Source organism: Octodon degus, unplaced genomic scaffold (assembly GCF_000260255.1).
Source record: "Octodon degus isolate 3935 unplaced genomic scaffold, OctDeg1.0 scaffold00108, whole genome shotgun sequence".
NCBI lineage: Eukaryota > Metazoa > Chordata > Mammalia > Rodentia > Octodontidae > Octodon > Octodon degus.
The window spans coordinates 2,405,095-2,427,183 of NW_004524684.1; the positions used below are offsets into that span (position 1 = coordinate 2,405,095).

Here is a 22,089-nt window from a genome sequence, read left to right on the forward strand (position 1 = left end):
GTTACAACAATGGAAAGCTAACTAACATAAATGTCATGCAGAAAATACGTGCTGTGCCTGCCCTCCGTGCTCTGGACGCAGTCGGCCCTCCTGCTCTGCTCTGCCTAGGCTCTGTGTGTGCAGTGAAGAACCCCAATCGTTTCTCATTATCAATTTGTAACACTACCTCACGGACCTTTTTTTTTTTTTCATCCTTCTGTCCTAAGGCTCCAGGACTGCATCTATCATAAGACTAGTGGAGAAATCATTGTTGACCTAAAAGGAACTTAAGTGAAACATATATTTTGGGGTCAGCATGGTGCACCGGGGTTCCGGGGCCAGCATGACCTGTGGTACTGGGGATCAAACCCAGGTCCTTGTACTTTCCAGGCACATGCTGATTGTTTTCTAACTATTCTATATTTTGTAGCTTTGGCTCTGCACATTGTGTAACTTTGTCATTTACATCTAAGCCGTTCATTAAGCAATGGAAATTATGTTTAACTAGCGTAGATTAAATTAAAAATAAAGACAGGAAATTGGGAAAGGGCTAATGATGACATTGGTACAAACATATTAGTAAGACCAATCCATTGCTATTCCTTTAGCTAATGGTGATGATGGATGACTGACTATAGAAAGATGTTTAAAAGATTTCATATCTTTTTTCTTCTTAATGGGAAAAAGTTGCTCAATGTAATTCACCTTTCATAGTTCACTTTTCTTTTTAATCTTTATTTATTTATTTGGTACAGGGTCTCGCTATGCAGCTCCGATTCAGTGATCCTCCTGTCTCAGCCTCCCCAGCACTGGGATTGCATGCGTGAGCCACAACACTCAGTTTTGGGGTCAGCATGGTGCACCTGGGGTTCCAGGGCTGGCATGGCCTGTGGTATTGGGGATCACACCCAGGTCCTTGTACTGGCCAGGCAGGTGCATAGACCGCCGAGCTATCTTCCCAGCCTCGGTCTGTTTTTATGATGAGATTCAGTTCTAGGAAAATTGTGAAGTGTTTTCTTCATACTGGAATCTGACAAAAGACTGCTAGAAGTGAAACGATATATTTTGCTTAATGATAATATGAAGAATTTCTTACAGCACAAGTTCAAATGGCCGGAAAACTACAGAGCATCTAAACCAGAGCACTGAGGCTCCAGACACAACTCATATTCTTCCCCACACAGCATTTAGGGTTCGTTTCTTCCAGACAAGCTCAGAGCTTTCTGGGCAGCACTCAATTATGACATTAACTAGGTCTGAAGATGTTCAGATATTCACCACTGATTTTTCTACTGCTAAAACCAATGTGCTGCTGTGGCAAACCTTAATTCCTGGACCTATATTAATATCTTCAATATGCTGTCTCATACTTAGGTTAAAAAATTAACAGTAATGTCTAGGTTTGCCTATGAATTTGCATACAGTGAGCATGTACAGAACAAAAACATCTGCTGGGGAGGTAGCAGCAGCTTTCAAATGGAGACAATGGGGATGACTTCCCTAGGGAAGGGTGGCATTTGCCACGCCAACAAGTCACAACCTCTTTGGCCCACATGAACAAGGGATACCTTTTCTTAGCAATAGCAAAGTGTTTGTATGGACTGGCTTTTGCATTCTGTAAGGACTGCTTATTGCATTTAAGCATTTATTAAATTTAAGGCCATTTTTAACCATTCTTCATGGAATACTGTATCTTCAAGAATGTCAGGTGCCCTGTCACAGGAAGATACTGATAAATGGTAACTGCAGCGCCATCTACTGCATAGGAGGCTAAAAGCCTGGCAGAAGACTGTGGGGTGTTCTGACTTTCTTGACACGTGAATCCCGAAGCTGTGCAAGAATGCCAGGTGTGCCATACCAAGCACATGCTGCCGGCCTGTTCGTAGTTTCCACTCATGCTAGCTTAGTGATAATAATGTTTTCCGTCTTCTAGAAGTTATAGAACATTATAATTCTCAGAGACTCTTTTTGGAGTACATACTGAATATGTAGAAGGGAGGGTTTCACTGCGACATTTTCAGGCATGCGCAGAGCATATTGTGGTCATATTCTCCTCCTCGTCCTTCTCCTCCCCCTCAGCCATCCACCTGCCCCTCCTTAGTAGGTCTCCTGTCTATTCTCATGTTGTGTTTATTTTCCTTTGATTCTACTTAGAGAAAACACACAGCACTTGTCTTTCTGAGCCTGGCTTATTCTGTTGAGATTAATATCTCTAGTCCTATCTATCTCCCATCAAATGACAGCATTACTGTGTCTTCTTCCTTATGGCTGAATAATACCCCATTGTCCACATACAGCACATTTTCTATCTCTTCATTCACAAGGGCCACCTAGGTTGATCCAATAATTTGTGAGTATTGTTAGTAGTGCTGTGATACTCTAGGAGTACTGGGTATCTCTATAGTAGGTTTTTATTCCTTCCCCCAAAACCTAAAACTACAACAACCATAAGACCTGAAAACTCTTGACAGTTGTTCATCTCTGGTTTCCAAGGCAAGGATGCTAACCCTAGTTCTACCAGTAACGGATCTGGGCAAATCATTGCGCCTCTCTAACATTTGGTCTTGTAAATGTGCACATTAAATTTTTTAATTTTAAAGAGAATAAAACATTAAGTGAAACAAACATTAGAAATGGCACAGAATTTCACAGAAATGATGCAGAATTAATTTTTATTATTTCATAGTGCTCTTATAGAGATAAACTTAACATCCATAAAAGTGCTTTAGAAAACAAATCTTTGGTAAACAACAAATACCCCCCAAAGCAATGGAGGCACAAGATCACAAGAGCCAGCAACAGGAATGTACTTAAGTATGGATTGTTACCATCTCATGCCATATTAGCTTTTATCAAACAAACTTCTTGGTTGGGGCATCAGACTACATTTTCTACAGTTTACACCCAGCAAAAAAGGCCAAGTGAACTTAATTAGTAGTGCCGCTTTTTGGTATCATACATGTATTTACCTGAGCAACCTATGACTTTGTGAAATTTCTGCCTTTTATTTTACTATGAACATTGTACCTTTATCTTATGCATAAAAATACTTGATTTATTTTCAGCCACAGTTAGAAAAAAGCTACTTGTTGTCTCTTACCCATAACTTCCTTCAAGTCAATCCACATGTCTAACAAGTCTTTGTCTCTTCCTTCCTATCCCACCATAATAGTGCACTTCTTACTGGGACATGGTGGTACATGTCTGTAAACCCAGAACCTTCATAAAATTCTCTTTTCCTGATTTTTCCCCTCCCTTTAAACAACTGTGGCACTATGGCTTGAACAACATCTTCACTGACTTTCTGTTTAACCAACTCTTACTCTATTTTCTCTTTCTACTTTGAGCCTAGTACATACCAAAGAAACTGTAATTGCTTGTTTGATTTCTTTATAAAGACAGTTTTTAGGGGCTGGTGCTATAGCTCCATAGCACAGTGCTTGCCTGGCAAGTGCAAGGTCATGAGTTTGATTCCCCGTACAAGAAACAACAACAAAGAGGCAGAGTCTAGCTGGGTATAATGCTTGTCATCATGCATGCCATCTCAGCACTCTGGGGTGGAGGCTGAGGCAGGAGAATCACAAGTTCAAGTTCAGTCTTATCAATTCACTGATTTAGCAAGACCATGTATCAAAAAAAGAAAAGCTAGGATTTTAGTACAGTAGGAAGGTCCTGAGTTCAACACCGGGCACTGCAACAAATAAACAAAGAAACAGAAATATATTTCAGTCCTTTAAAACTCATGACAAATCCAACTTCTAAAAGAAGTCCTTGTTATTTAACACAGGTGTGTTTTCCATGCCACTTTTCCACTTTACTCAGTGGTATAAAATACACATGCAGATATACCACATATGTTATTGTATTTCCTTATGCAATTATGCATGTATTCATGATTTCCTTTTGGGATATAAACACAGAACCTCTTCAATCTCTCTGATTCTAAACAAACTCCCTAGCAGAATACACTATTTTCAACCAAATGAAATTCCTGAAGTAGAATGAAAGAAAAGAGGGATGAAAGGGAGAGAGGAAAGAGAGGGAAGATGCTCAATGAGCTCTTTGATCAGATAAATGTAAAAGATAGATGTTCTCTAAGTCAGTGATCCCCAACATCTTGGGCACCAGGGGCGGGTTTCAGAAAGACAATTTTCCCATATGGCAGTGAGGTGGGGGATCGAGTTTCAGGATGCTTCAAATGCATAACATGTAGTGTACATTTGGTGTGTTGTGACCTATATGCATCCCACCTCTCTTCTAATGTTAATCAGTAGTTACAGCCGCTCCCCAGTACTAGCATCACCGCCTCAGCTATAGCCCAGGTCATCAGCTATTAGATTCGCAGAAGGAGCTGCAGCCCCGAAGCCTCACTTGCACCGTTCCCAGTAGTGTTCAGGTTCTTTTGAAAATCTGATGTCACGTGAACTGACAGGAGACTGAATACAGTGTTGCCAGCTACGATCAGAAGTTGTGAATACACATGAGGCTTCCCCTGTCCACTCCCTACCTTGCTCATCTACTGCTAGGTGGCATGGTTCCTAGGAGCCACTGCCCTGGGTGTGGGGGCCCTGGCTGTGCCTCAGTCTTTGGGTTTTCATTACCGTTAACACCTCGTCATCACTAGGGAACAGCTTCTGACACGTATCATGTTGCACATCCTGCATCCCACGATGGCAAGAACAACTCGAGCACCTCACAGTTTACGAAAGCTCCCTCAGATGCCACCCCATATACTGATGTGACTGTGAGCATAAACCAACCAGAGTGTTACAGAGTCGAGGAAAAAATATCCCACGAGCCAATGTGATCACAGACAAGCAAGGCTTTCTTTCTATAGAACACAGAAAAGGGTCACTTCATGGGATCTGCTTTCTGCTGAGTTTTATGTTGGGGGAAGAGGACACAAAAGCCATTTGTGTTTCAGTGCATTGGCTTAAAACATGGGATTTTCATTTATCTATGCTCCAAGAAAACCCACAAGCTGAGCATCAGATTGGAGGAAAACAGTAATTTCAAACTTATTCTGAATAAAGAGCTAATATGACATAGCTTTAGGCTCTAGAGTTATAATTAAATTACATACAATGGTGACTGAGGACTGCCAAGCCCCCAGTACTGGGCTAGGCAAAAGGGAGCAGCTTTCAAGTTTCTGAGGATGAAAATAAATTTTAAATAAGCTTCAATTCAGCCTTCATTCCTATGAGAACAGATGTGTTGTACAAAATAAATTGTTATTAGTGGAATCTGAAGGCAAGACACATAAAATAAGACAAATAAAAACTAGACGACTAGCAACCCATCCAGACACCAACTGAGATGCAATCTTCCACTTGGAGAAGGTAATGGCAGTTTCTCTAGGTAAGGCTAGAAAAATGCAATGGGTTTGCCCCAGGGAACAGAATGTGTACAATGTTTATTAAACTTAGCATGAGCTGCCAGGTCGGGTCGTGCCTGCCTGTGATACCACCATGTGGGAAGTATATCCTTCCCAAAGTATATCCTTCCAAAGTATATCCTTTGTGTATCCTCCCACAAATTGGAGGATAGCCTGGACTACATAGTGAGCTCAAGGCCAGCTGGGATTGCATAGTGAGAGCTTGTCTCAAAAAAACAACCAAAACCAAAAAAATTAGATAAATGTAATATGTGTTTACACTCACATAAGGAACTGAATTCAAAGAGACTATTTTGATTTTTTTTTAATGTATTTAGTTCAGAGTCTGCAGGGTCTCACTATGTAGATTGCACTCATAGTGATCCTTCTGTTTTCAGCCTCCCAAGCGCTGGGGTAAGCGGCACGTGCCATCACACCCAGTCTCAATTAACATCTCACTGCGCCCCTGGCGTGAGGCCAGCATGGCACACCAGGAATCAAACCCTAGTCCCTGCAGCTGCCTAATCAGGCAGTTTAATCTGCTGAGGTATCTGGCTGGCCTCTAGTTGGATTTTTTTTGTTGTTGTTAAAAACTCAAACTATAAGGGAACTAAGTTATTTTTTTGCTGTGCAATTGAAAAATTTGAAGTTAAATCATTGCATTTCAAGTTATGTCCATCTAGCCCTTTCTTGGGTCTTGTTTTATGAAGGACTTTCCCAGTATTCTAGATCAACTCCATGTGTTTTCAGCATGATAAGTTGATATGGGGTAGATTTTTTTGAACATTAGCTCTAAGAAGTTGCATGACTGACTACTATCTGAATCTGATTTGTACATGTTTTAATGACAACAAAATATTTAGTAGTCAGAGTGAAATAAAGAAAACAATAGCAACAGCTGGCCCTGTTTCCAAGAAAAAAGAAACGGAGTAGAGTGATAGCAAAAATCATACAGAATTTTGTATATAAAACACATAAGCCTTGGCTCTGTGTGAATGGGGACAGAAAAGTGACTTTTCTTGATGAGACATCTCTATGAGCAGTGAAAGGGTTTTCATCGGAAATAAGTACTTTTAAGAGAATAGATTCCATGAAGTAAAAGAAACATGTTCCTCTGTAAACAATTTTATAGAAGAAAATACAGATCAAAGATTAAAACACATAGAAGAACCATAGCTTAGCAATGAAGAGAACAAGGTACGTAAGTCCTCAAGAAGGACTTGAAAGGTCTTATGACAAAGTTAGATCCAGACGTGGAAGACAGGGTCATCTAGAATTACCTAGAGGTGACATAAGAGAAACAACCCAAATAAAGCAGAAGAAATTGATACCACATCTAAATGTATTTGTGGTGGATTAATTTATGGTGAACTTGTAACGTGCAGCTGAACTGAATCAGTGTGGTGCCGGGTGTGGAGGCCCTACCTGGGGATTGCTGCCAACTGCATAAAGGAAGAACTGGAGGGGAAGATGGTGTGCTGTTGATTCCCCTGTAAAAGCTTGTCACACTGGTTTTCCTGATATGAACTCAGCTGTTCTCATCAATGACAGCACCTCATGGTCACTGAGGACGCCCACGGTTCTTTTCAGGGAGCTCTAGTGCTTACCGTGAGTGCTTTCTGGCTCCAGTGCAGATCCTTCAGCCTGCTTGCACAGCTCATTCATCCCACTGGCACAGACTTTCTAGCTCCCACCACTGACCTTTGGGCCTTCCCAATGCAGCTCCTTGATACAGACTTTCATGAGACATTGTCGTGGGCTGTAGGTCTGCAGTCATGGGGAACATTGCCATGGGCTCTAGATCTTCAGCTAGACTCCTGCAGGACATTGCCATGGGATCCAGGCCCTCAGCTGGACTCCCCAGCTCTCTAGCATGTGGACAGATCTCCTGCACTCAACTGCATTTGACTCTTTGCATGAGTATGATAAAGTAATCCTATAAGTTATATGTCATATATTAAGTCTATTCTCCTGCAAACCCTGGCCACATTAGAACTGTATTTATCACAGGCAGAGTTAGTCAGAGTTGAAAGGAAAACCTGAGTCCTGAGCTGGTAGCTGGGAGGTGAAGCCATGGGAATGCAAGTAGCCATCCAGGGGAAGGAAGGGGGAGAGGGGAGAGTAGCCCAGTCAATGAGGTGTTCCATGGAACCTCAACCTGCCCGAGTGACTCTACAGCTGACCTAGCACTAGGGCTCTGCTCAGATTCCAGCTCTTTTACCAAATCTCTGCACACTCCAGGCCTTGGTCAGTTGTATGTTATTGTCCTCTCATGTGGTGAATATAATGATTCTCTGCACCATTACCAAATAATCCCCATTATTTTGGGGATCTTACAGTATTTTCCTCTCCACTGTAATACTTTGAAAATTGGTGCAGCAGGTATGATTACTTCTACAATTACTATTACAGGCTTTCCTTGCGGCTAACAGTTTAATTCTACAAGCAGAGGATGCACCAGAATCTGGACAAACAGATCAGCTTGTTTGTTAGCAGGTACCCTAAAAAAGCAAGTGACTCTCAGGGCCATGCAAGAATGCAGCCACAGAAAGAACTTTTTAAAGTTTAGACTTTACCAAAGGTGGGGAAGGGGAAAAATCAGCCTTAAAACAAAGATTTACATTGGTCAAACAGATTGCATGCTGAGAGAAGGGACATAAGTTAGAATACACTGAAAATAAAATAATACAGGACAGACTTTCTGAATCAAAACAAATACTGAGAAACCAATACAGAACGTGAAGATTTAATTTTATGGGTCAAAACTAAGATTGAGATTTCCCATTTAATAGTAAGAAGTTCAGCAACAAACACAATCCATACAATTCCACTTTGGTTTTGTAGTGCCGATTTAAAATGGTCCCTGGAACATATTAGGGCTACATCTCTTCACATTTTTTCATATAGTTTTGATGTGAAAGCACCAAACAATGTTGGATTCGTTTTGCCTGAAGGCAACATTTTTTCGCTAAGGAGGCTCCCAAGGAGCACACATCACTGTGAGCTCCTAAAGACACAAGGCCAGGGAGACCTGGTTTAAATACTGTAATAGGGGAGTTCGATCCCCGGCACCACATGCTGTGCTGGCCCTGCCCTGGGTGCACTGAGCTGGCCACCGAGACCAGGCATGGTGGTGCTATGCCTGTAATCCCAGCACCAGGAGGCTGAAGACAGGAGGTCACTACGAGTCCAAGCTGTGTAGTGAGACCTGTACCAAATACATAAGTACAGTAGCAGGGGTGGCTGTGTGAGGAGGGCCACCGAATGTGTGTCAAAGCACACCCTTTGAGATGCCTGGTGTTTGGGCCACAGTCACGCACTGGGCTCTTTTCATTGTTCGCCCTACCTAGTGAAAAAGTACACTCAGGTTTTTCAAGCACGGCTTTATGATGCATAGCGTCTGGGAAGCCTTACAAGTACGTACACTGAGGGGGCCATCAGCTCTGCCCCCCTCGGCAGCGGACACCGCCCCCACCCCCACTATCTGCCATCACTGCTGTCCACTTGCGCGGCTTTGGAGGCTGATCTGCGCGGGCCTCTTTCACCGCCAAGAACCCGCCTGCGACATTCAGGTCACTGCCACACCTTCTGCATTGCTTTCTGCACTGCTGCGCAAACCTAGCCACTGCGGGACGCTTAACGCTGCGGCTGACGGTGACAGTGACAGCCGCCTACATTCGGCTGGTAGAGAGATTGTTCCAACCTAAGCAGGACTGCAGGGAACTCTTCCAAGAATTGGGAAAGTGAAAACAATGGTAGAAAAGCTCATCCTTAAAAATGTTTTCAAGACCACAGAATGTAATTCAGTACTTACTTTTAATTAATTTTCAGAGAACTAAATTCACCCTGTTACATTAACGACAGAAATCCCATGACACAGAGAGTACCTGGGCCATAAACTGCAGACACCAGTCTACTTATGGATGTGGTAGTTCTAAGAAAACATTGAGAATCCACAGAAAGTCTTCCTTTTTATTTGTTCTAAATACAAAACTTCCACATAATATTTTAGTCTTTCCCATCAGAAATTTCAGGCCTTAATCTCTCTAGGCTAAAGCATCTTGCCGTGGACACGACGGTGGCCTTTCAATCAGGTGGCCTGAATGCAAGTCTCATTTTCTATTACACCTACTGGGCAAATCCCTGAGGAGGACAAGCATCAGTGTGTGGTAAATCGGAGTCCCAAGCATCTCCATACCGCACAAAGTGCTGGTATTTGCCACGGAGACACTGTTCATAGAAATGCTTCTGAACTTAGTAGTGCTGCCACCATTTAGTATCAAAAGCTTATTCAGACATTTAATCCTAAATGATATGGTTTAAAACTAAGTTTCCCCTTTTCTTCTCTGTCAAATACAATGAAAAACCCTGGCAGCAATTCAACAAACAGTCATAAAGAGACTCTCAAAAACAGAAAGGGGAAGACAGACTGGCCAGGGATCTTGGGGGCCACAGGGTGGTACCACAGCTCGTTTCTAGGTTGTTTCTTAAAATCCTCCTATAGCTCAGACTCTACATGCACCAGGGAGGCTGTTGGCCAACGGGCATATAGAAACAAAGAAAGAAAACAAAAGAGCAGCTTCTTCCTCTTCCTCTTTCTCTTCCTCTTCTTCTTCTTCTTCTGTCCCTTCCCCTTCCTCTTCCTCTTCCTCTTCCCCTTCTTCCTCTTCTTCCTCTTCTTCCCCTTCTTCTTCCCCTTCTTCTTTCTCTTCTTCTTCCCCTTCCCCTTCCTCCTCCTCTTCCTCCTTCTCCTCTTCCTCCTCCTCCACGTCCACGTCCACCTCCTCCTCCTCCACCTCCTCCTTCTTCTTCCTCCTCTCCTTCTTCTTCTTCCTCTTCTTCTTCCCCTTCTTCTTCCTCTTCTTCTTCCTCTTCTTCTTCTCCTTCTTCTTCCCTTTCTTCTTCCCCTTCCCCTTCTTCTTCCCCTTCCCCTTCTTCCACTTCCCCTTCTTGTTCCCCTTCTCCTTCTTCCCCTTCCCCTTCCTCCTCCTCCTCCTCTTCTTCCTCCTCCTCCATCTCCACCTCCTCCTTCTCCACCTCCACCTCCTCCTTCTCCTCCTCCACTTCCTCCTCCTTTTTAGAAAAAAGGCCAGGAGAGGGGAGGTGCAGCAGAAACCTGTGACAACCTCATCCCAGCCCCTAATAAGTTGCAGAGGCGCATTCCCTTCCACCTCTCCTGGTGGCATAGGTGGCACCTAGGAATTCTGACAAGTTGCCACTCAGCCGGGCAGTCTGGTGGCCAGCAATGGTGACATCAGTGGGTGCTGTGTGGGGAGCCATTCCCTCCCCGCGTCAGTACGTGGTGGGCAGAGAAAGCCCCGGAGGCACTTTCCTTCCCATTTTCGCTCTAGTGAACAGGTGCCTCATAGCAGTGCCTTCTGCGACCTGCAGGTGGCGCCAGCACAGCTGCAGCCTCGGCTCGCAGTCAGAAGACCCAAGACACCAAAATAGCAAAGACCTTGAAAAATAACTTCCCATTTGGAACGACAGCCTACATAATAGGCTGAACTGATATACAAAACAGGGACACAGTCTGTTGAAATAAGGACTCTGTTCGAAATGCCCATTTTTATAATGTCTGGGTGAAAGATTTCCAGGATAAGCTCAAATATAACTCATACCAGGAAGCAGGAAAAACACTAACTGGGTGGAAAAGAGAATCAGTTGACCCTAATAAAGATAAATACTTAAAAGAAAATATATGAATTATCTGATGAAGACATTGAAGCAACTTTCATTTAAAAAATCAGAAAGAAATCCTGAATGCAAACAGAAAATAGGTAGAAATTCAAGCCTTGCTGGGATGTAGGATCGAACAGGGGGAGCGAGGACAGAGCCACTGAATGTCTTTGACAAATTTAACAACTTGGAAAAATAGATCAATGTTTTATTTAATGACTTGGAAGAAATGGACAGATTCTTGTAAAACCTTAAATTACCAAAACTATAGCAAGATGAAGTATATAACCTGAATAAACCTATCAGTAGTAAAGCAATAGAATTTGTATTTAAGATTTTCTTGAACAGATATCCAGGACAGGCATGCTGACCAAACATTTGAAGAATAACTGACACTAATTTTATGATGCTTATCAACTCATTTTCTGTAGCTAATATTACTTTAATATCAAAACATGCACAAAAATGGAAATTATAGACTGATATTTCTCATAAATACAGGCACAGAATTTCTTAATAAAATATTACCAAGTTAGGGCCAGGATGTAGCTCAGCGGTGGAACATTTGTCTATGGCATGTGACGCCCTGGGTTCGATCCCCAGCATATAAACCAACAGACTGATAGGTGAACAAATAAATGGGCAAGGTGGGTAACGCAGTACATCACAAGAATTACATAGTATATCTAGAATGCCCGTACGAGGCTTAGCTCAACAATATATGGACGGCTGGGTCAGCATTTGAAAATCACTTATTATGGTGTGCATGGCAACAGTCTAAATAAGGAATATTTGTGATTATACAAATGGAAAATTGTCTTGGTGGAAATCAAAGTAATCTACAAAAACCTCCTTGCAACTCACAAAGGAATTCAGCAGGTCAGAGAAGCCAAGTCCAACAAACCCAGATCAATTGGCTTTCTGCACACTAAAAAAATGAACATTCTCAAACTAAGAGATTAAATAATACAATACCATTTACACTGCTGAAAAGAAAATATCTAAGTGTACAGTAAAAATGTATAATAAACAAAATATGTTTTTCCTACAATTTATAAAATGCTGATGAAGCAACTCAAGACTTAAGGAACCGGAAGACTTAGAATCTGGAACGCTCAAACCAGTTATCATGTCCATTGTCCTCATGGATATGCAGGTTTGCAGCGCTTCCCAGCAGCTTTGCCACCAAATATGTAGTGGCAGATAGGCTTTTTCTGAAACTTATGTGAAAAAGAAAATAACATAAAATAGCTAAAACCATTTTTATCAAGAGTCAATAAAGAAAAAAAAGAGTAAATAGAAAATGCCATTGTCTCCAGTATCCCAGTATACTACTGGGCTACCGTAATGACGGCAAGGTGTACCAGTGTGGACACAGACCCATCAGCAACCCCAGTGATGTACAACAGAGACACACGCGGCTCCACGGGGCAAGGACAGCCTTTGCAGCTGGTGGCATTCAAGTAATTGGACATCCTTAGGCAAAACACAGGAGGGGGAAGGAAGTGGAAGAGGAAGAGGAGGGTCGGAAAAGAACAAGGAGGTGGAGGGAGAGGAGGAGGAGAGGGGAAGAAGGATTTCAACTTTGACCTTATAAAAAATTATCTCAAAATAGGTAACTTAAACATAAAACATAAACCTGTGCAATATTTAGGAAAAAACCCATGAGAAACCTTAGGCTCTCTGGCTACTGAGGAGTTCTTAGACTGGATAACAAAAACATGATTCATACAAGGAAAAGTATAGACATTTGTCTTCTGGAGCAGACATCAACAGGAAGAAAGCAAAATACAGCCAGAAAAAGATGTTTATAAGCAACACGTGATAAGAAGTCTTGTATCTAGAATACATGAAGAGTTCTCAGAAGTGAAGTTAAAATCAAACAAGTCAGGCAAGAGACCTGATTAGGCATTCCGCTAATTAGCATATACACAAGAAGTTACATGAAAGGATGTGTGGTCTCATTAGTCACTGGGGTTAATGCTTAATATAAGCAAAAGTTAGTGCTACTGTGCACCATCAGAGTGGCTCCCGATTACTCAGTGCTAAATGCTAGCAAGGATCCAGAGAAGCTGAGTCCATCAGTTCCTTGCTAAAAAAATGTAAGCGTGCAGCTTCTAAGCAAAACAGCTTGGTGGTTTCTTCTAAAATTAAAGTGTATTTGCCAATAACATCACAATTGTGCTCTTGGGCTCTTCTATCAGATAAATTTAAAAATTGTCTGTTTACATAAAACTCACACACCAGTATTCATAGCAACTTTAGCCCCAAACTGGAAACAAGAAGTCTTTCAAAAGGTAAAAGTGTAAATGGGCTAGTACATCTACCACCTAAACCGCGGCGCACTGGCTGGTAGAGCATACGGCCATAAAAAGTGACTGACCGCTGATACACACACTTGCATCCTGACTACTGATGGAATCATGTTGAGTGGAAGCCGCCCACCTCCAAAGCTGTACCCACTGGACGAGTCCATCTGTACAGCAATTCTGAAGTAACAGTTATTGAAATGAAGCACAGATTAGTGCCTGTCAGGGGTTAAGTATCGGGCAGGGATGTCTTCTGGGCTGATGGACCGTTCTGAATCTGGACTGTAGCTGCTGAAATTCTGGCACATGCAAGCACACACGATATAACCGAAAGGAGCCACACACGAGTCCTTGTGTAGCTGATCTGAAAAAGCTGTCGCTGGCTTCTACCACTGTCAGCTTCCTGGTTTTGACACTATACTGCATGCGTTTAAGTTCTTAACCTTGCAGGAGGGCTGAGGAGTGGTGTTTAGAGCACGTTGGTATATTCCCTTGTAACTTCCTGCGAATTTCTATCTATTCCAAACTTCAAAGTTTTAAAAAGACAACATTTAAAGTCATTCTGCTAGCCTATAGATCAAATAGATTCAATAGTACCAATATTATCTTCTTAAAGTTTTATATGCTAAGATGTAATGACAAGGCATAAATTATTGCTCCATATGAAAGTAACTTAAGCAATTAAGAAATAAAGCCAGACAGAATTTCATGATCCTGACATAGATTTCACTTCCTAGTTACAATAGATATTTATACATACAGAAGGAAGATACTTAAATGAGTAGTACAAGGTCACATTCAGTGTATACAGCAACTTCCACGGTCTGAACATCGCCCAATCTGGAACAGGTATTGGGACCAATAAGAATAGAGGGCAGCAGCAAGCAACCTCACAGTCCGGTACTGAAGCATTATAATAGAGTACCTGTCCTACCACAATCTATCTGGAATAAGCTGTATCGTTTCCTCCACAACAGCCTTGTATTCCGAAACTCTTAGTCTTTCTGAGACAAAAATATCGCAAAGGCTCTATGTTATGGGAAGCAGCCGCGCTCAAAGCGCTGCTGTAGAAAACCATGACTCATATGAGTAATTGCAAGTTAGCTAAACAGGAATTAACTGCTTCTATGAAGCTATCTGGCATCTGCTCATTTTTGTGATAGTCAGTAAAGAAACAAAATAATATTCAAATTTGTTCATCGTATTTAAAGGTAAGTGCTCGATACCATTTACAGATGAATTTTTACAATTTTGAAGTTTTAGTACTTGAACAGGTAATATTGTTAGAGACTGTTTTGATGAATTCCTTATGGTGGAAAAACTCCTCAGAGGTTTTCAAACATATTCTTAGCAAATTTGCCAGATTAGAAAAAATACTTAAATGTGAAATTAACTTGACCATGTTAATTCCCTTGAAAAATTAAGATTAGAAACTATCAAAAGGAATTTAATGAGAAAACAGGCCCAAGCCCTGATTCAAGGAGAGACTAAGTAGCTTAGAAACAGTTTTAAAATAAAAGTACACATTTCTTCATGCTTTAGTTTTATAGAACTCACTTTAAGAGTCTTAAACCTAAATAGCAATTCCTTCCAATTATTTCCTTCTTCTTGAAGGCAAATCCCCTCTTACTAAATATTATAAAACATGACTTGTTCTGTCCTTGTTTAACTGCATTTTGGAGACTTTTAAAAAAAAAGATAGGTTAAATAATAGCACACAGCTGTAGTCCATGTCAGTTGAAATGTGTTCTCATGTAGGAAAGTAGGTTAAGATTATCTGAATTTTTTCTGTAGTAATGTAAGAAACTCACTTATACTTCATAGATACTAAGTAGAGAAATGAAGCCACCCAGTCAGTTCTTACAGATGTAATTATAACTTCATGAGAAGTTAGAGCCAGTTCAACAGAACGTAAGGCGAAACCCCTGATCTATTAATATCAAGCTAGCATGAGCCAGATGGGTAATTTTAGCCTGGGTGGATTTGTTCATTTCCATCTTTCCAAGACACCTGAGAGTAGCTCAAAGCCGCTAGGCTGGCCAACTCCTCTCACTTTGCCCCCTCATCTTCTAGAAGGCTCTGCTGCTGGCTCAGAGGACCACCTGAAGGAAGGGGAACATGCAATTGTTCTTTAGAATAAATGGTGCAAAAAGACAGAACTTCCTGTATATGAGCTAGACCTGCATGAAACACAGGATTCCTACTTTACAGGTAGAAAAACCCAGGCTCCTGGAGATTAAGTACCTGCTGATGAGCCTATAGCTATGGCTTGGGAACAGTTTTTCCTGACTCCAAATCCTATGGTTTCTTTTCCTCTCATTAATGGTGTGGACTTACTGAATTTAATCATATTTGAACCTTAAGAGGAGACTGTTCCCATCAGGCTGACTCAGTGATTCTTGGGGGAGGGGTCACCACAGTATGCTTATGCTTGGGAATAGCTGAGGAGAATTCCCATACCCTTGATTCTGAGGGGACAGCCGGATGGGGCTTTACCCTCCAGCCAACTTTGCCTGTGTTATTTATTAGCTAATTGCTATTTCAAAGGCATTTTAAGAAAGTCTACATTGGCTTGCTGAACAGCACCCCCCGCCAAAGTCTAATATTGGAATTGCATAGTAGGTGGGGATGTTTTTCTGCCTTCTAGGCTGGTGCTATGACAAATGCACAAAACACCATGACTCTGGTATTTTCAACCATACTGCCAAAGAAGGAAGTGTGTGCTTTTATATTTAGTGGTTGTGTTGTCCCTCAAATAAAAAGGCAAAATGAATGCTTTTGTGTGAATAGTTCGACATGTATTTGAACGAAGCCATCTTTACTCTTTAACTGTGTGATATCAAGGGGAAATATTTGCTAGTGTTTTCCTTCCTCAGGATAATTTCAATTCCTTGGTATCCCTTCCCATCTTTCTTGGCTCCCTCTTATAATTTATCCCAAATTATGTACCTGTATAAAGCACTGCAGATGCACACATTTATAGGTCCATGTCTGTATCCTCCTTTTCCTCTTCCTACACACACACACACACACACACACACACACACACACACAAAGATATACATTCACACATGGTATGTACACAGGTACAACTGGTGACAACCTCGGGGAATTAACATTAGGATTTCAATAATCAACATCATTGGGGGGGCAGGGAGATAGATCAGTGGAATAAGTGCTTGCCTGGCAAGTGCAAGGTCCTAAGTTCGATCCCTGGTACCACCAAAAAAAATTAGGAAAATAATGTATTACATATGCACATATATGATATGCATACTTAGTAAGGTTTGAGACATGCAATTTAAAAATACAGATATGGATTAAAATTTCCATTCTGGGTAGAATGGAGTCAGTAGCCTGAAACCCAATGAGAAAGCAGAAAATCTACAGGAACAGCCAACTAGCTCCATGGATTAAAGCACCTGCAAGCAGGCACAGGGGCTGGGGGTTTGATCCCCAGGCCTGCTATGCTGGCCCCACCCCTGGGGTGTGCTGAGATGGCAATTGAGACTGGGCGTGGTGGTGCATGCCTGTAATCCCAGCTCTTGGGAGGCTGTAAACAGACGGATCACTATGAGTTTGATCTAGTAGTGAGACCCTGGACACCCTATAGACCCTTCCCTAAAAATACAATTAAAAAAGTAAATCTAGGTAAAATATTAAAAATAAGCAGTTTAAAGGATCTAATAACCACTGAGGCAAAAAGATCTAGAAGCTCTGAGCTTCTGAGGAGAAGGGAGCCCCGGAGAAGTCATGGAAGGAGTTTTGCAGCTGCTGTTGATTTAGGAGTCTTAGCACTTATAGTCCAAACTTGGCCTGGCAAGGGGCCTCTTCTAGAGGTCAGAGGAACTAGCAAAGAGCTGATTCTTTAAGGGAATCTTGAAAAATCATTCACTTGGGCTCTCAAGCACTTGGTCAATTATCATTTGACATTTGTCAAGTTCTGAAACTGCAGGGCCTACAGGCAAGAAAGCTAAGTTAAGTCTCAAAGCACTGTAGATATCTTGTGGTTGTACAATCCTGAAAAGAACAATATTTAAAAATACTGGTGTTCAAGACCCACCAGGTGAAGGCCCCACATAAGCATCGTAGCTAGAGTCTGTCGTGTGGCTTCGGCATACCTCTAGTTTGTAGCCTCCAAGGTCAACAGTTTATGCACTTTTAAGTGGGTGAGAAAAACAATCAAAGGACAATATTTTGTTATGTGGAGGTATATAAACTTCAACATCTATGTCCATCCATAAAAGTTTATTGGAACACATCCGTGACCTTTGTATACTGGCTTTGGCTGTTTCTGCACAATGCGTCATCGCAAGGAGAAGGGAGAACCTGCAAGCCCTAAAACATTTATTCCCTGACTCTTCGCAGATGTCTGCCAACCTTGTAGTTGAAATCTCTGGCAGGTGAAGGCCCCGAAGACAGGAGCAAATTAGCACTACACTGTGTCTTGCAGAGTTCAAACCAACCTCCCACGGGCTCAGTTCAAATCTGATGAGGGTGATCGTCCTATTTGAACTGGATGGTCAAGATTTGCTACAGAAGGAGATCATCATCTGGAACGATCACGACTTTTATTTTATTTTATTATTTTTTATATTAATTTTATTGAGAAAGAAGTAGCAATGAGACAGTTTCAAAACAGGCTAGTAGGACAGGTACAATAATTAATACACTGCATATTGTTGTCTTCGTAGTAGTTATTCATAGTACAAGATGCAGATATGATATCTTGTCTAAACAGTATTGGTTCAAAACTTTCTTCTCATTGAACTAAGAGAAAGTAGCTGTATATTTATGTTTTACACACTTTCCAGCACTCAGAAAATTAGTTCACTGGCTGAGGGCCTGAGCCACTGAATGGGTGATACAGGCTAACTGAGCTAGCAGAATCCTCAGCGATCCACCACCACTCAGCATCTTAAGCAACGGCCAACCACGTTCTTTAAAGGAAAGGAAAACAATACCCAAGGAGCACTGTTATCTCAGAGCATCCTCCTTGGCAATCCAACTTGAAGTATGTTCAGAAAAAACATCACTATTCCACTGCTCCAGTTTACTGTTTAACACCGCATTAACATATGGAATGAAACCTGTGAGCTATAATTTTCTTGCAGAAAGTGAAGCAAGTAGTAATGGGCCAGTTGTGACCCATGAATGATTTTCTTGCAATCGGTTTTCAGGGGACTGACGTCATATTCTAGACCTCTGCTATCCTGAGAAGACTCACAATGCAGACGTGCAGAAAACCAGCCACATCCAAACATTATCATTACACAATATGTTTTCCTTGCATCTCTCCTAAGATTTTAAAACTTGAGTAATAGCTTTTTAAAAATGTAAAGAACTCAAAGGAGCAAGCCAGCTGAGAAGTTCATTATGTCACAGAACTATAAAATTATTGAACTCATTTTAATTGGGATATACTAAGGTGTAACACCTGTGGTATAAGTAAATTGTTGTACCTATACAGGAGCAGGTCACTTTAATTTACAACCTATCATAATTTGCAACATGTGTTATTGGTGTCAATGAGATGTGACCTAATTGTGTTCAAAAGTCCAGCTTCTGTAACAGCTCATGAGATTCAGCCACATACAGTGACAGTATGTATGACACAGGAGGGACATAGTTGGAGCGAATATAAAGCTAAATATATGCCTCCGTTTTATGCATTAGATGCACATAAAAATTGCCATTTTAGAATTTTTAACTAGTAGTATACCTAGCCTGTGAAGAGTCACCTAGTGTTACAGAAAAGTGTAACATTATTTGAGAAAGCCAGGATTGCTGTTAAAGTGAATTAGAGACTTTTCAAAAATTTATTTTTTTGAAAACTTTTTAAAAAGTTTAAATATCCTCCATAGCTCTTGCCACCTCTAAGAGCTCCTCAATGATCGATGCCTCAGAAGAAAATTTGATCAGATAAAGGCTGTGCAAATAATATATCATCCGGAGAGTCTGCTATTTATCATTCTAACTGAATTACAAGCACTCACAATATTGCACTCGATGTTTTTAAAAACTACAAGTATCATCAGTTACAGACTTTGCCTCTTTGCATTTACTCATTACACACAAGACTCGCAGTCTTCCAGTCCTATTAGTTTTAAAAATTCTTGCCATGCGTGAAAGCAGTACATTTCTAAGCAAGTCTATATATTTATACTGAGAGCTGGAAAACAGTAAGTGTGATCCCAGCATCCATGCGATTACTTATTGTATTTAGATGTTTGAATACAAATAACACGTCTTTCGAGAACTGGTTCCTTAGGACCTGGCAGAATGCTACGTCGCTGCACACAGACCTACAGATCATTTATAGCTTCACATCGGTGTTGCTCTGTGCATTATATCTGCCTCCAGCTAAAAGAGCAGAGTCGTCAGAGAGACACACTGCGAACCAAAGTCCTTAGAGGTGGGGAAAGTCAGGCCAGGAGTCCAAAAGGACCAACAGAGACGGCCGAGATGTGACTCTCAACACGGTCTCCTCCGGGAGAAAAAGCAAACCCACATGGCCCTGCCGAGAGCCGACTTCATCCGCTCTCCTAACTGAGCACTACATATTGCTTCTCCGACATGGCTGCAAGCGCAGGATTGCTCTTTTAGGCGAGCCCTTCTTTTAAGAAGCGCAAACATTTTCAAAGCGCGGCGCTGAAACATAAGAACTTGACCTACCATTCTCTTTGCACTCCTCTGGAGGTTTAGCCTTTTTCGCAAGTCGTGGATCCAGCCATGATGTTGTCTTTGTATTATGGCTGAAAAGAAAAGAGAGCGCTCTGAACAGACACATACTAAGAGGAAGCAGGTTTATTCCTCGAGAAAAAAACATAAGCGGGGTTAGTCCAACAAAATTGCAATCGATACACTTAATTTGCTTACTGGTTCTAAGTAGCCCTGAAGGAGGTGGGAGAGTAATTGTGCACGGCAGCTGTAACTTTGGCAACCTCGGCTCCCTGTCCTCAAAGCAGCTATTTTTATTAAAATCAACTAGAATGTTGCCAAGTTCACCTCATTGAAAATGCAGAACTCATCCAGAGCAAAAGGAATTTATTACAAATACAGGATTCTCCAGTTGGAAGAGCACAGTCCACAGACCCTGACAGTTTCCTGAGTTTTGCAAAAGCAATATTTTCATCCTCAACCTGCCCTTTTCATAAACAATTGTTCACTTAAGTCCAGTACTGGCAGAGGCAGGATGCAAGGGACAGCATGTTCTTGGGATTCCTGCATTTTCTCAAAAAGCGATTAATACCAGTTTCCTGAGCTCACATTAAGCTATCTTCCTCCGGGACACTTTCAACCCAGATAGGAAGGAAAAAGACAGGAAAGGCTGACTTCTGATGTTTCTGGAAAGGAACTTCCAGGAATTAGTATAAAAATGGCATTTTCATTCTGGAAAAAGAAGTTTTCTTGTGACTCTTTTGGCAGAAATCTAATGTGCAAAAGAGAGAGTGTTCACAGAGAAGTGACTCTTCAAGCGGCCCCTGCATCATTTTCGTTAGTGGAATCACTGACGAAGCATTCTGGGTCCTCATGGACAGCAGGGTGGGATCTCTGAGGTGTGGCTGTCAGGTCTCCGTCTCTGGCCACAAATGCAGGCGCACATCCTAACGTTACAATTGAGCACCACAACGGCTCAACTATGCTAGTGTTAAAATATTTACTGTGTACAGTTTTATCAAGGTGTGGCTTCTTCTCATGGATGAAGCACCAAGATGTAGCACTTCTTGAGAGTTTCAAGAAAAGAATGTGCAAAGTTACACATATGGGAAAACGTGAGGCTTATACAGGGAGTGTGAAAAGGAGGAGTGGAAAAGAGGTTGACAATAGAAATTGGGGCAGGATAGTTTGAAAATTTTTGAGGACGGATGTATAGAGGTTAAAATTGGTGATGACATAACTTCACACGTGAGTTTTCCTCTCCATTGAAATTTAACTACATTTTATTGTAGCCGAGGCACAAGCGGTAGCTACAGCGTCTGCTGAACCAATCTGTACTTAGACTAAAGGCCGGGAAATTCTCTTGGGAAGAGCCCTGAACAGTAAACTCACAGAAACTGAGTTCTACCCTAGGGAAGGAGGGATGGTGGGGCCAAGATGGCCTTGGAAAGCTACTCCGAGGTGCTGAAGTGCTCCAAATCCCGCCCTCTGAAAGATCATTCCACTCGCCCACGTGTGGTTATCTCACTGGAGAACGGAGACCCTAGGAGCTGTGGGTTTCAACACCTCTGCTCTTCAAGCACAGCCCTTTTGATCTCGGGCTTCAAGGACTGATGAAGAGAAAACACTGGGCAGCATTCTCTTCACCTTCAGGGCCTCCTCAATGACAGGAGCCTCTGAACAGGGCTGTCATAATTTGATCAGATAAAGTCAGTGAATCTGATCAAATAATAAATCATCAGGACAGCGTGCTACCTTTCTCCCCCCCCCCTTTGGAAAGCCTGATGGTGCTTCGTTATCCAGTGTCAGGAGCACAGAAAGCAATGCAGGCACTTCCATCTGCTTGGAGCCTCATTTGTGTCACATCAATACAATCCAGTCATTTTTGTCTGAGACTCGACTCTGACCACCTCGCGTGTGCGGACAGGAGCCCTGGGTTGGGTCTGCTGTTCTCTCATGTGTTTGGAAAATTACTTAGCATGTTCTTCATAAACATGCCTCTCTCTCTCTACTCTGTGGTGTGTGTGTGTGTGGAGAGAGAGAGAGAGAGAGAGAGAGAGAGAGAGAGAGAGAGAGAGAGAGAGAGAG

The 22,089-nt window shown here is 41.8% G+C and overlaps 1 protein-coding gene across 4 annotated transcripts in view; it reads right to left on the minus strand.

The window, feature by feature from the left end:
* The window catches only part of Magi2 (membrane associated guanylate kinase, WW and PDZ domain containing 2), a 1,451,928-nt gene that overhangs the window by 446,450 nt on the left and 983,389 nt on the right, over positions 1-22,089 (minus strand). For all 4 annotated transcript variants that reach the window (XM_023724303.1, XM_023724304.1, XM_004639270.2 and 1 more), the window contains one exon: positions 20,017-20,096. In XM_023724303.1, coding sequence (XP_023580071.1) covers positions 20,017-20,096 — 80 coding nt within the window. The remainder of the gene's footprint in view (positions 1-20,016; positions 20,097-22,089) is intronic.